The sequence below is a fragment of the Nothoprocta perdicaria genome, unplaced genomic scaffold (assembly GCF_003342845.1).
Source record: "Nothoprocta perdicaria isolate Ctin4 unplaced genomic scaffold, notPer1 scaffold_1, whole genome shotgun sequence".
NCBI lineage: Eukaryota > Metazoa > Chordata > Aves > Tinamiformes > Tinamidae > Nothoprocta > Nothoprocta perdicaria.
Window position 1 is genome coordinate 1,102,853 of NW_020454093.1, and position 16,080 is coordinate 1,118,932.

General features: G+C 38.3%; 1 protein-coding gene across 1 annotated transcript in view; it reads right to left on the minus strand.

Moving 5' to 3' along the window:
• Nucleotides 1-16,080, minus strand: part of XRCC4 (X-ray repair cross complementing 4) — a 163,165-nt gene that overhangs the window by 93,433 nt on the left and 53,652 nt on the right. Inside the window, exon 4 of the mRNA XM_026038754.1 lies at nt 1,847-2,013. Coding sequence (XP_025894539.1) covers nt 1,847-2,013 — 167 coding nt within the window. The remainder of the gene's footprint in view (nt 1-1,846; nt 2,014-16,080) is intronic.

Consider the following 16,080-nt stretch of genomic DNA (forward strand, 5'->3'; position numbering starts at 1 on the left):
TACTGGCACACACTTGCAGCATTTTCAGAATAATCCTTTTGAAAATGTCTATATATACATACCACACAAGGAGCCTGAATACATTAGCATTAAAAGAGCTTTTCTATGTTGCAGAAAGTAGCTGGACATCAAGAACCCAATTCATTTCAGCTCCTAATTAATGACAACAGTGATGTAACCTCAGTGAAATCCCCCTCTATTTGGATCTTGCCAGCTAGTGTCTTAGAGATTTTTATTTTAGATCTGGTTGTTATGCAGTCTAATTAGCCAGCTAAGTCTCATACTCATGCTGTCCACGCATGAGTCATCTCCCAAAACAGAGAGATGTTTGTCCAGGTAAAACCCTATGTTAGATCCTCACAATAAGCAAAACAGGGAAAATTCGGGGAGTTATTGCTTCTGCTAGAAGCACTCCCAACAAATAAGAAAGTATAAAGATTAGAATAGACATTTTAATCTTTTAATGGTTTCAGGATGCAGGGAATCTTTTTTTTTTTTTTTTTTTTTTCCTTTACAAGAACCTAAAATGTGAAATTCTGTGGCTGATTATGCTTGAGATCCAGGAGAAAAAGGCTGTTCTTCACACCTACACACTTGCTCCCTGGTGTTTCACCTGGCAGTGTTGCAGCCTGACACCACGGCTGGTGACCAAGGACAGGACTGAACAAAACGTCTCCCTAGGGAACTCACAGCCACCTTGGTCCAGCATTCCAGCATTTGAGCTCAAAGAGCAAAGAAATAAAGTGGGAGAGATTGAAGTAGGGAGAAAATAAAGAAAAAGTCCACTCGATGAAAATTATTTGTACTTCCATTTAGAGGGCATAGAGAAAGCTTTGTGGGAACCTTGGGCACTTATTTTATAAAAACGGTAATTCAACAACTCAAAATATAAAAACCACCACTTTCCAAAGCTGTAGGGTAGTTCCCCTGAGAGATCACAGGGTGCCAAGCAATTGTGATTTTTTTTTTTTTTTTTTTAATTTATGAATACCCTTTAGAAGTGCCCCAGCACCATGGAAATTGATACAGGCACCAGTGCCTGTGTTGCACAAGAGCGTGTAATGCAGCCCCATGTACTGCTTACAGAGCACATCACTGTTCGTTGCACTGCTGGGCAATAAAGCACTATTTAGGACAGCCATATGCTTGTCAGGGGGACTGTCAGGAAAAACTGTTACTTGTTTTAATGAGGCAGAAACAAACCCAACTCCTCCCCAAAGTTACCTCTTCTTTCTCATGGTAGATTAACATCAATTAGCTACTTTCTTTCATCCATCTTCGTAGAAAAAGCTTTGCATGGAGAAGTAGAGAGATCTCCAACTTGTTTATGCTGGGTGTTTTATGCTAAGCAACTAAAACATGCATAGATAACTTTATAATAGAGCGCAGTAGGAGGCAATTTAAATCATAAATGCAATGGGAATTAAAATATTAGCCTCTCACAAAATAAACAAAATAACTTTTTCCTATAACAGCATACCTGTTCATCAATTCTGGCTGCTTGACAAAACAGATTTGGGAACTTCTTTCCYGCACAAAACCATGCCATGAGAACAGCAGAGATTAAGGAGCATAAAAGGGCCCTGCATGAAGTACTGCATGAAGTACTGCATAAAGCTAAAAGCATCTTCATCTGAAAAGTCTAGTTATCAGCTGCTTCAGATATAAGGGACAGACACAACAGGTTGTAAGTAACTGTGCTCAAAATACCTTTTCAAGAGAAGAGAAATTGTGTGCTTTGTTGGAGATATAACTTGAACAGTGCCAATCAGTAAAGCCTGCACCAGCTGACTATGTGCTAGAGAGTTTTAAAAGAATAACCTAAGGAAATCACTTTTAAACTCACCGTTTCTCCATGTCACTCCAATCACGGAAGAGCTTTTCATTTTCCTCTTGCAGGTGCTCATTTTTGGCCTGCAGCCTCTCTAAGCAGTCCAGGCAATGAGCAATCAACTCTTTAATCACTTCAGCTGGCCTCGAAACCTTCTGCAGCTTCAGAGACCCCAGTCTAAACTGGAACAAAAGGAAAAAGCGAGTTACCTCACCAGCACTAGAAAGGTCACAAAATTCTGCTTCTAAAAAAACGAACACAAGATTAATAGAGACATAAGGAATATTTTACAGCCCTTCCATTCAAAATGATATCTCAATAAATTTGTCATAAAAAGATGTGGAATAAACARCATGCCAGTTTTCTGTGCATCTAATGTGTGTTAACGGATACCCGCTATGCAGTAAGCACAGGACGTAAACAGTGATGTCCCCTCTTGGGGGTAGGAAAGAGATGCAGCATGATATGTAACACGCTATAGCACCAACCTGTTGTGTTACAGAACTGGATGCAGGCAACAATACAAAGGGGCATCCGAATGTTTCACGGAAGAGGCAGGAGCACAGGAACGAGCGCCTTACAGGATCAAAGAAACATCTATCTCACTGCCTGTCCCAGTAAAAACAGCAGCAACCGAACCACATACATACTGATGATAAATGAAAGATATATTAGATTTGACTTAAAGTAATATTATACATAYCTATCTACGACCTTTACATATACTTGAAAGAGGAAATCTAGCCCATAGGTTTTCCCCTTAAGGGAGCAGTCACAAGTTCTTGATAGCTAAACCCAATGAAATGGATAACAACATTTTCAGTGAGATTTAAGGATAGGATCTTGAATCAATAGTTGTATTTCTTGAGCAATTAAGATAATCTGCAGAATGCACAATTACCCTGAACAGATCCATTCGGGCTGTTCCGGCAGGCAGAAGCCTGTTGTTTCTACAATGCTGGGGGAGTAATAGCTCAACCATACGCAAAGCTCAGCATCAGCTGACCTATAAACACTCAACACATCAYGAAGATAAGATGCTCATGATGACTGACAAAGATGTTCTTGGGGACTGTTTGAGGCAACTGAAGCAGGAGGCTACAAGGCTTGCTTTAACAGGGTCACAAACGTTATCGGAACAAAAGCTAACCAGAGATGAAGGGCCTGAGTTTGGTGCTCTCAAGAGGGTTGATGAAGAGAAATATAAACTATCTGAGGTGCACTTCCACAGCTGTGCCAGCCTACAGCAGCCATAAACACATTTCTGAAACCTCTCTCCAAGACTAGCAGCACGTGCTCACTTCTCCATTAAGGCAGCATGGACATTTATTTGCCCAACTTGTCAACAAGCCAGTTCAGAGAGCTGCTCTAGAGACAAGCATTTTGGGCTGTATTGAAAGAAAAGAAAACAAAACAAAACACAGCCTTCTATGGAACCATTTTTTTCAGCAATGGATGCATCAGGTGACTTGACTTTACTTGGAAATGCTTGGAGTGTAGAATTAGGGAGGAGCACTTGAACAGAGACCAGGTGCTCTCTCATCCAGGAAATTTGGAAAGGATTCACAGAACTGCTGTGCTATTTCTCTATGAAATGAAGCATATTCCTCTTTTCAATTTGAAGAGTCAGGGCAATACTATCTTTGAAAAAAASAAGTGAAACATTCTAGGGAAGAGTATGATCTGCATTATTGCATTTCACACACAATAATAAGACGATGAAGAATAAATTCAATTTCATTCACTTTTCTCCTCACATTAATCCATTTTACTCAGGTGCATATGGTAAATAATTAAAGTAATTCATGAAAAGAATACTAAGCACTTGTTAGCACTTTTTAAAAAATGGAGTTAATTACTGTTATCTGTAAAATTTTGCCARAAAGTCCATGTAAAAACTCCTCACAAGGATTTTAAAGTATTATTTGAACCAAATAACAGTTCTTAAACCTAGTTTAGATAATTTATCTGTGGGAGGCTCTGCAGCCACCCATGAAAYGTGTACAGCCTGTAACATACTATTTTTCTTTAGCTCCTGTACATTTGATAATATTAGTTAATTGTAATAGTTAAAAGATGCATTTGATTTATTTTGGGAAGTAAGATTACATTATCAGTAACCCACAGAGTGACGTGTACTCCCTGGATATCACGCTAGCTGTTTGACAGCATTAACAAGGATGGACATTCGCGTAAAGGAAACTGTTTTTCATCACTTGCAAGCCACCACCAAGCTCTATGGATAAAGAATTCATGCCGCACTTAAATACTAGCCACAGAGATAGAGAAGCACACTAGCATAGATAAACAGAAAAGTAGTCTTATACATTCTCATAGTGCAAAGGCAACAGGAAGAAGAGCTAAATGTTTTTAGCTTGTACTCTCAAGACAGTCAAAATAAGGCAAAGGCAAATAATCAGGACAAGTCACATTGCCCAACTTACAGTTTATACAGTACAGACAATAAAAAAAGAACTCCTTCTAAAACAAGAGAATGACAATATATTTCACCTGAAAGCTTGGGTCTACTCACAGTCAAAACCATACCAAATTCTCAGCTAGACATTTCAGAAGTATGTGATTGTTAACAAACACCAATCCAGTCTCTTGTTTAAACAAGTAGTATAAATCAGGTGTGCTTGTACAAAGTGGAGCTCTGAAACTGCCAAGTAAATCCTCTGGGAACTCTGTCATGAAAAGATTTCTTAACCTCTGTATGGAAAAAAAGACCATCTCTTATTATAAAAGAAAAAAAGAAAAAAAAAGATAAAAAAGAAAAAGAAAAAAAAAAAAAAAAGAAAATCAAGCCAGGCTCTTTGGGCACTCATCTTTTCTTTGATGAATTCCCAAAGCAGAGCAGGGGGAGAGGCTGCACTGCAGACAGCAGAGGCAAGAAACACATTCCAGCCTGATTAGCTGCTGCTGGTGTGCCAGGCGGAGAGGAGGTGCTGGCCACCTCTCCTACACCCCTGGCGACACATTGCCCTGGCTGACTCTCTCTCTAGGTGTTCATTTCAAAGTTCAATCTTGCCSTGAAAGGGCTGAAACTGAAAGCAGCTCCTTATACAGCTTGCATACCAACCAGCACAGTGCCAGGTAGAACTTAGTCTTTATAAAGCAGTGACTATTTTATTTCTTATGGGAAACTGTTAACTGTAAGAATTTCCGAATTTTATTAGCAGCGGACTGCTTCTAGCAGATCCACGAAAGTTAAGTAAAGAAGGCATTTGCTTGGGCAGATGTTCACACGGCATCTGAAMAAAAAAAACCTGACACTCCTGCAAAATAATTATTCTTCTGCATCATTTTTTTCTTTCTCATTTCTCCCAGCTATCTGTTACCAAAATACAGCTTTAGAAGCACTCACTCTGGATGTCTCCAGCAGGTCAGTGCAAAATACATTCAGTTTTATTGGGCTACAAGGCCCTAATCTACCCAAAAGGAACATGCTTTTGCATATATTTTTTGCTTTGCTCTCGTTATACAGAATCTTATACAAAGTACAATAAGCAGTGTTTTTCCTCCACTAGCTCAACGTGAAGCTATTTGTTACAATGAGCTACTATACTGCCAATTCCGCAGACAGAAATGCTAACTGCTAACAATAGTAACATTGTTATCTGAGCAAATTACAACGGGTTGGCATTCGCTTCCRTAAAGTGCCTGGTGCTGAGAGACTGATAAGCCAAAAAAGCAGCCAAATTCATGTCATTTCTGAAGTATCTAGGCAAAGTACTAACCATTCATAAAATATTATAAAGAAAATGAAATCTAGGTACTCTTTCTCACTAAAGTCCTATTGGGACCCAAACTGTAAAGCAGCAGACAGAAAGGAGGAAAGAGACAGAAAAAATACTAAAATTTCAAGTGTAAGGATTTTGAGTTCTGGATAGACTTGTAATTTGCAGCACTGATTACAACAGAATGCTGATMAAACAGAATCTTTGAAAAGAAGGCACAGTAAGAAAAGGAGGCAATAAGGCTTTTTTTTTTTAATATTGCTTTTCTTGTAGGCAGCTAAAATGAGGAGTGATATTCATCCTTCATGAATGAATTCTGGTAAGACCCAACAGAAGTGACTAAATGGTCAAGAAGGCATTAAWAACAGTTACTGAGTCAGAACTCAAGATAAATAGATTTTCCTTAGTGCATGAGTGAAAGCTCATCTTTAACACTTGACTAAATTAATTACTAAATTAATTTTATATACAACACATCTGTGATTGCTATCTTTTTTTTTCCCATTAAGTGTACTAACTATTTTTGTAAGTTGAATCTCATTTAGATAATTCCTGCACATTACTAAAATCTCTCAGGATCAATTTATACTTCTTGCCATTCACCAGCTGCTGCAGCACTCTGGCTGTGTATCATCTGCAGATGTAATTAATGTACTTTCTGCTTCCTCCTTCAGATCATTCATGAAAACACTATGTAAAACAGCACAGCACTRAACACTTCATTCATCCAGAGAATGACCAGATCTCCTAGAGTTCCCAGGGGACAGCAGACTGTCTGTAACTGATAAACTGCTCCCCTTCAATGATTTTAACTGTTTTTTTTTTCTTCTTAAAAAGAAGTCTGAGGATAAATAACTAGCAAAAATAGTTACATCATCTTCAACAGAAATCAAACTCAGCACTCATCCCTAACACCAATATTTTAAGTTAAAAATAAGAATGAAAATCAAAGTTTACTATGAGCTTATTTTCCCCCCATCTCTCCTCCTACCCAAACTTATTTAGCAATTAGAATTGCCTTATAATTTACAGAGAAAGAAGCAATTCTAATTATAGGTCAGAAGTTTTGGGGGTTTTCTTTTGTTTGTTTGTTTTTAAGCTGAACAGAAAACTTCTCTGAAATATTTATTTCAAATTTAAAATGTTTAATAGGAAGATGCTTCAATCAAGAAAAGAATAAATGTCATTAAAATGTGAGTCAGCTTATTTTTTCATAAAAAGTTTTAAAACTCCATGAAACCTACCTGAATCTATAGAGTGGTGGAATTAGTTTTCATTTCCCACATCAAATATATAAATAAGAACACACTATATAGCTTTGGCACTGTTATGTTCCCTAGCACTGAGAGTACCATAGCTATAGCAGTAAGGATCAGAGGTCAAGCATGGAAAGAAGAAATTTAGCAGCTACTTCTGTGAGCAATCTCTCGCTAGGCAGAATCTGAAGCTAGACATTAACACTGTGGGCTGATTTCCAACAACAACAAATTGTCATTCTGACATATTAGTCTGTAATGACAAAAAAAAAAAAAAGAAACCATGCTGAAACTTCTGCATCTGCATTGACGGCCATGATTTTCCACTATACTACTTGAGTAACCTGACAATTTTTTTTAAAATACTATTTTTTTATCCAAAAATTATTTAGGGAATTACATACTTTCTACAAGCTTGATATTAGGTCATAAAAAGCACTCTGACGCTTTGTTTAGACAGATATATTTTGTTCTTTCTCATTCTGGCAAGCTGTAGCAGCTGTATAGTGCTATCAGTCTTCTATTTATTTTATATACTTAAATCCTTACCCATAATATTTTGCCTTTGCTCCTCTCTCTATTTTGAGAATGATTTTATGAATCATTTTAACAGACAGCACAATCACAGCTACTCTAGATCTGATTTTGAAGCAAAAATTCTATCGTGTAAAATAATTCATGGAGTTTTAATTGGGTGAATTCCCCTAAAGCCTATAACAAAACTCACTCAAACTCACTTCACTTATTTTCCACTTTCTTGCACTTTTGGACTGGGCCTCGGAGACCCCTGAACTCTACTCCTAACCACAATATTTCCATCTTTGTTTACAAWCAGCTGGCTTAGCAGAGCTAATAACTTCTACATCCTTGCAGACAGATGCTGCCTCCCGCAATGCAGCGTCTAAGCAAACATCCTTTCATTGGGGAAATATCAATGAAGGATGTGAGGGGAAGAAAAGGTCCACGCCAGGCCACCAGGACAGAGCAGCTGTGAAGTCTCTCCACTGTCTTCACCACGACCTGCAGTCTGTAAGAGCAGATGTGACCCCTGCATTCAGGGGGTAAAGCCCCACAGACCACTGCAACACAGATCCTTTTGTCATTGCCCTGTCCCCGGTGTCTCTCACCACCTTCCCTACACAAGGAGGGAGGACCAGGGGATGGATATTCCTGACAGAGCYTTTTACTATAACATGGTCTTTCCATGTTACCTAGCAGTGCCTGTTCCATGGGCCCTTTGAGAACTACGGAGGATGAATCATGTTATTTTCATCATAGCAAAGCCTGTCTGAAACAGTATGTTTTCAATCACCACAAAACATCTTAATAAATCTCAACACACACACAAATCCTAAGAATAGCACTTACTTGCATGTACACATATATTGCACCTATAAGAATTAAAAGTCTATATTCACCAGAAAAATTCATAAAAAAAAAAAAAAAAGTTATTTTGGAGTCAACTAACGCAAGCTTTTAGTCATTTATTTTTCACATAAATTTATACCAGTCAAACTATCCTGAATTGACCAAATTAYGACCTTCCATATGATTAGTACTGAAAGTCAAATCTTTACCTGACACTTAGAAATTAGTCATATTACACAGAACAACACTGAATCATTGCCAATGCTATGGTAACTTAAAAGTCAGATGTCTCTTTGATGGAGCATGTTTCATACAAGATGTTGCAATAAATTAGACTGTGCAAGAGACAGCGACTTTCTCCAATGGAGAGCTGTATTTCCTTCAAATAAGACCTAGATTTTGATTTCTAGATTTATTCTTATTACTACCAGTTAACTATCAACTAATTGGTCTGCTTTCTACATGGACAGACTCTGATCTAAGATGGAATCAAAACTACGACAAAAATAAGTTCTTCGCTATGAAAATTCGTAGACATTTTAAAGAAGAAAACATTAATGAGAATTCACGCACAGGGTTAAAATGAACGATGCTGACACTTAGCTGCTTATACAAAGAAAGTATTGTTACAACTTGAATCTGGAAAGCATTATACCATTTTTATTTCTCAAGACAATCAGCAAGTGGTCTTGATTTTTTAAAGCTGTGCCACCATTATCTCCAGGGGAATCGTTCAACAGTAACCATGACATCCCTGGGTGTGGTATAAAAACGACTGCACAAGCCTTTCACAAYGCAGCGATGACAATACGAGAAAGCAGAAGTTGCTTTTTTAACAGCAAACTCTAGGAAGCTAGAGAAGTTACCAAGTACCCATAATAGCCAGGAAAACTTGCCAGYTGCATCAGCCAGTATAAGAATACGATTGCCAGTTATAAAAGTCAAGCTTAAGGTAAAAATTCTGCCTCTCTTTTGCCTTTCCTTCTTGCAGTGTTATTTGTAAGAAAAGTATTACTTCATCCTCAAGAAAAATACATCTCTCTTCTTGTTGAAGGCATGACCACCACCTATTCGGSAGAAAAATCTGCTGATATAAGCAATTGCTATTTTTCCTCAGGATTTTACTACAGACTGCAGAAATACTCACTCCACATCTTCTGATGAAATTCCATCTGGTTTCATTATTTTGCATGGCAGGGGTTCCCAAATATTTTGGAGGGCGCCTCACTACTTCTCACACCCTCAAACCCACAGATTCGTGGCACCACAGCCCCCTTACGATTGCAGTACATGCAAGCTGCATCTGTGCAGTAAGCTCAGTGGAGCCTAGGAGTACTGCCAGTCATTAGAATACAATCATCTATAACATGAGGAACCCCAGCACATGTTTGGCCTATGAACAAAGCTAGGACCTACCCAAGCCATTCTTAGGCACACCTTAGTGGTCAGAGCAGCCCAGGGACCATTTTCCCTGGCCACCCTGGTCTTGTGAAGGCTAAGAGGGTTTCATCATAGGGACATGCCAGCTGGCCTCTGTGCTTGGGAACCCATAGGCTTGGGAACATACCCAGGAAAATGTAATTTACTAGTGGAGACACAACCACAGCAGTCATGGGAGTAGCTCTCTATCAGGTTTACAGCTGAAGCTACCTTGTTTTATTAGATTAAGAAGGACCAAGGCAGAAGGAGCTTTCAAACTTCAAGAGAATGTCTAGATTCTGAGGAAAGAGATGGAAGTATGGCAGCAACTTTTCTGCCAKTTCCAGGCCTTTCCCCCTGCCCTCGTTGACCTGTGCATACCAAACTGCAAGCCAGGTAATGCAGATTCTATGCTGCCAAGATCTACAAGGGTTTTTAATGTCACCTAGTTGTCCACCCACTCAGACCTTAACRGCTCTATTTGAGTACAAGAATGCTATGGGAGACAGTGAGGAGAGCCTTGTTATAGTCCAAGAAAGCAATATCCACCACATCTGTCTACAAATCTAGCCATTTTGTCACAGAAGGCTATCAGGTAGATCCAGCTTGATTCTGCTCTGGTAAATCCATAGAGACGGCTCCCAGTTACCTTCCTCWTCATGTAGTCAGATATATGCTCCAAGAGAAGTCCCTCCATGATTTTCCAGAAATCAAAAGGAGGTTTGCCAGCCTGTAGTTTCCCCAAGCCTTCTGGCCATTTCTGAAAATGAGTGCAGGACTTGCCATTCACTAGCCATTGGTGACCTTCCTCTGACTCCACGATTTCTCAAATGTGAATGAATGGTCTTAAAAAGACTAGTCTTCTCCATACACTTGAATGTGGCCTGTCTAGTTCAGTAGGCTTGAATGGTTTGTTATACTGAAGAAACCACCTGCCTCCTGATGAAAAATCAGCGGTTTACATTTCTTATTGTTATTTGGATTTCTCTGAAATTCTGTAAGCTCCATTGAAGCACTGCTTTTTGACAACTCATTTCTGAAATCATTTCAACAAAATGCTCTTAACATAAATTCTCAGCACCCTCTTCAAGAGAAAGAGAACTCCTCTGATGATTTAGATATTGTACCAAAATCTGATAATTTTCCTAAGATCTCAACTCAGACCAATTCTTTGCAATCACAGGAAAGAGCATTGCATAAGCCCTTTTATAAACAATTTGAAGTTTCAGAAACAAAAAAGTTTCTTGATCTCATTAGTCCATTTGGAAAGCTATTCAGGACATTTTTCTCTAATTTGCTTCCTAAACAAACACACAGCCAACTTGTATCCATTTGCTCTTGCAGGACACTTTGCTTTAGCTTACGGAGTTCTCCCTAGTGCTCAGGGCTGTGGTTATTTATAGATAATTATTTTTCTCTGTTGGCCTTCAGTCTGTTGAATTACAGCTAAAAGCAGAAACTTTCAGTGCTTATATGGTAAGCTTTTATTTTCTCATATCATAGAGGTAAAGCTTCCTCCCAAACTGAATTTGCATTTCTTGACTGTGGATAAACTGAATGGTACACATAATTCTCAGTGYATATACACCATGAAAAAATCCTACAAATACACAGAAAGCAAACATGGAACTTATATGACTCTGCAGATCTTCATCATTCATTTTACTTTCATATTTCATTTCTTTCTCTCATCCTATCACATTTACTTAATGTATAAGAATCACCAGGCATCAAGTTTATTAGTATTTCAGCCCATTCCTTTACACAGTTCTGGAATATGAAAAAGGTAAATAAAAATAAGCACATTGGACACAGTTTAAATAGATAAATTCTTTATACTCTGCTATGTTGATAGGTAAGAGTAACTGCATGTGTCCCTAAGACACTTACCTAGCAACAAAATATTTGTTCTTTTTCAACAACTACATTTATCTATGCATCTTCCTTTAAAAAGCCTTTTGAAAGTATCTTTATTTCATCTTTACATCTTTACACTCATCAAAAACATCACATCACATTTCAGGTATCTAGCCCTGACTAGTAGAATTGACTACTTTTGTGACGCTTAATCCCACCAGTGCTGAGAGGGTCTTTAGCTACTGATTTTTGACAGCTATGACATGGTCTGGTCAAGATCTAGCCAGGCTATGATTCACTAACTTTAAGTGCACTGTAATCATTTTTCCGAACTTATCCTAAAAGTTGTACTCATGAGAACTTTTTTTTTTCCATTAACAGTGAAGAGCAAGATGAATTTATCTCCTGAGAAAGGCTACATATCATAATACAATTTTGAAATGCTTCCATTAACTTGATACCTTTGTATCTTAACAAAGGCCCAAATCATGTCTTTATAAAAATGAGATTCATTTCAAACATAGAATGAATTGAATAAAGTTACAGAAAATTTGCAGCAAAGTTAGGATCACCTTGCAAGCTGCTAAGCTATAGAAAACCACTACTACTTTTCCCTCATTTGTAATCTATAGAGCTGAATTCTTTGAAATTACTGAACACTAAAATGCAAAACAACGACAATACTCAGCAGCTGAACATTAAGCATTTCTTCCAGTTCCTTCTCTTCGGTCATTAGATACAATATTCAATTTCACTAATAAAGATCCAAGTAATAGGGGTAAATAAGTGAAAGCCAAATTTGTAGAAATATCACATGCACTAGCTATATAGTAGAAAAATAAATAGGGAGCAGACCRCTATAGGTTACAATTCCACAGAACAAACAACTCAAGCCAGCACTGGAACGGAGGATGAAATTTCAATCTAATGAAAAATTTGACGGGTTTGCATTGTATTCATACAACCAAGGATTATAACTTATTTTATACTTCTCCTCCCTTCTTGTTCTCTTCCCTACTTCAGGCAAATGTTCTTTATCTAAATTTATGTTACCAGCCTGCCTCTGAAAMAAGAGTTTACAAAGACAATTCTTAAAAGAAATGTTTTCATCTTTTCCCGCAGTAATTCAACAGCTCCAGGAATAATCAGATACTTTCCTCCCTTCTTTCATAACAAGGAGGTTGGTGAGCAATGGAACTAATGAAGCCTGGTTTCCTATAGTCATGACTCTTGAGCTGGATCCCCTGATGTTTAAAAAGGTGTGAAACGCAGTCAAGACTTTTCTCTCTTTGGGGCATTCATAACTGCTCTTTCCTATGGGGATTTGCTAGTGTCTAATAATACAGTTGATCGCATTCCGCAGCCTTTTCCTCAGCAGACACATGAATAGAGTCTCTCTTCTACATCCATCCACCTATTTCCACAAAACTAGCAGGAACTTGATATCTTTGAGACCTCTACTCCTGTCAAATCTGCTTGAAATTGGCCTGTAGTTTCACAAGTTATGAGGGGGAAAGGGGAAGATGTCAGATGACTGGCACTCAGCAAAGCCATGCTCGGCTTCACCACCTAAGCTATTTTTCCCTAGGAAGCAGCAAAAAGCACTTGCACATTTTATTATTTTTAAAAGTGCTCTAAATGAGTAAGGAAACAGGCTTCACTTGGCRATCTTCTAAACTTCATTTCTTCCTTGCTTAAGGCTTACATACAATATATAAGGCACACCATGACAACCATACCATAGGCTCTAGATATAATATTTGGAGTCAGGTCTCCCAGTTTATATTTGCAAGCAGTTCATACTCGTGCTAATTTAAGATATTATATGGAAAGTCTACTAAAACAATAACTTATATCAGAATGCATTTGCAACAGGCCAGGAACAGAACAYGGGCAATGCCCACACAGCAGATGACACACAAAACTTATCACACAGCAAATTATTTTGTTTCTGGGACTTCAGTCTCCTAAAAAACAGAGATTGAAACCAAGGATTTTTCATTTAATATACTGGCATTTTTTTGTCAGATACTCTGAATTTATGTTCAGGCCTCCAACTCCCCAAAATTATTCAAGAACAAGGATCATTGAAGGAAATTCTTTAAACTGGAAGCTCAAAGATCTTTTGCTGAACGGTTAATACCAAAGAACATATACCTTGAACATATAGCACTGAAGAAATGCAGGCAACCCTTTTGCTGACCTTCAAAAAGTTTCTACAAACATTATGAAATCTGGATCCAGATAAATGTGCTTTTAGCACAGACTGCCAAAATAAAAGCAAGGCTGGTAGGAGTGCTGGTGATATTACTGTCAGCAAAAGTTACAAGGTAACAAAATATGAATGATTAATACTTTCAAGATTTATTAAAAAAAAAATCCACACCATATTACGTGTTAGCTGCTGCATAATGGGAGTATTTTAAAACTACCTGTCAACTGATCATATTCCTCCATACAAAACCCAGACTGAAATGCTCTCTAAAAACTTTAATAAAACCTAGCTGAAACGTCTAGAGTAATCAGTGTCAGATATGAAGACAACTTGTCTTGGGAGCTACTTCCCTTCAAATGTTGACCTTTAGATTTGGGAAGTAATGGAAACTATAAAGTGCTTCTTGAATACACCCTTGGAACTAACATGCCAAGCGTCTGCAGCAATTTAAGTCCAACTCCCCCTGGATCTGCTGTACTGTGAGGGTTAACATCTTGATGACTGCACTCAATTTTCTCGCTTGGAAAGTAAATGTATAACCATGTGAATAAGCATGAGATAATGCCTAGACCAAGGCAAAATATAAAAGTGTTCCTAGCTAAGTACTACAAACAGTTTTCCAGTATGAGTAATAAGACAGGATTCATTTAGAAGCACCATAACCTGTCTTCAGGGTGGCTTTTTCCCCGCTTTGTTTACAACATCCTTTTAGGAAGCTGACATCCACTTGCTAAAACATTTAAGATCTGAACGCCTGGCTACTAATAAAAACTCCATCAAGAGAGTTGTTTTATTGCACTTGAGAAAACAAAGTACTACAGCTTTTTCTCCCTGGTAYTAAACACACCTATGCAACCTGGGGCACATCTGCACATACTGTGTCCCCCACTCACAAATATGGAACTACTCCATACAGCAAAAGATGCAGCAGGCAAGACAAATTCCCTGTGTTAACTGCATAGAAGGATGCAAACCCTTATATAAAATATCAAGACGTGAASAGAATATTCCTCTCCACCTGAGCGTTGAAAATAAGAAAGTCAAGTCCTATTTCCATGTGCAGAGAAAGCAACACCAGTGCAGATTCAGGAATGCAGTGAAATACAATGAAATAAACTTATCTGAGTTCTGTCCCCTGATTTTGTTGTTCAATACACTTGATCACATGTCCAAGACTCCCCCCACCACTTTAACACTCAAAGCAATACACAGATATGCACAGAGAGAGGGTCCAGGCTCCCAGGCATAGGGCTCCTAATCTCAATTAGGTTATTATACCTAGTATATTGTAATCTATATTATCAATAGCCCACACAATTCCCACAAGAATTTACAGKGTCGTAATTCTCGTGATGTCGTCACAGTAGTCAATTAAACGGAGGAGCATTCTCCCTCATTTCCTTGCAAGTGGCTGCTGGAGAGAGATGTAGAAAGGTGACAGAACCAGGCTTTGCTCTAGAATACACAAAATCTAAACACTTCCATGGTGACACGAGTATAAAAATTTCTATGGTTGAGAGAGATCCTTAGTTTGCTCCAAAGACTTGAACTTTTGGACAAAAGGAAACTGTCTCCAAGGACAGATGCTTCTGTGACCACAGTGTTTGATGACACCACTAAGCAAACTCAATGCCCCCACATGAAGTTAGTTATATTAGGTATATAAATATATATATACATATATAATATATAGGTATACAGCTATATTTGTATATACCTATATATAATACCTAGGGAAAATATAATACTACACATTGTCAAGACTCCCTGGCACCTCACTGAATGTTTATGGCCTTCAGTGGTGCATCTACAGCAGCACTCCAGCACATTTCAGGATCCTAGTATTCAACTCTACATACTACAAACATGTTGSTTTGCTCCAGGGCTCTTTGAAGGAATCAATCAAGTTTACTGGGGCAGGAAAGTAAGGACACAGAAAAGAAAGATACTTTGCTTCTCAGAGGTTACCCTACAGCCAGAATGGAAGGGAATGATTACAGCCCATTCAGCACTTGCATCTCCAAGGAAGAAGCAAAGGACCCTTCTGAGACAGAGCCCTGTTTTGTTTATGCTCCAGGCATGCTCTGGCCATGAAATTAAAGTTTCACTCGTCAGTCTGGCAGCACCCACACTCATTACAATAGCAGGATCTAGGGCTAAAGGCTATGACTAAAAATAACGTTACACTCTGTCCTGCAAGATTAAAATACRGACATTTTTGTGTCCACTTAAATGCCCACATCACTCCAGAGCACTTGCACTTTTCAATATTACAGTAAATGTTGTACAATTTTAACTTTAAGCTTGCTCTGAAATGCAGTCCAAAAATGGACGGATGTATGATGTATCATAAAACCATAGGACGTCCCCAGTTCCTCACAAATGCAGCGAGGA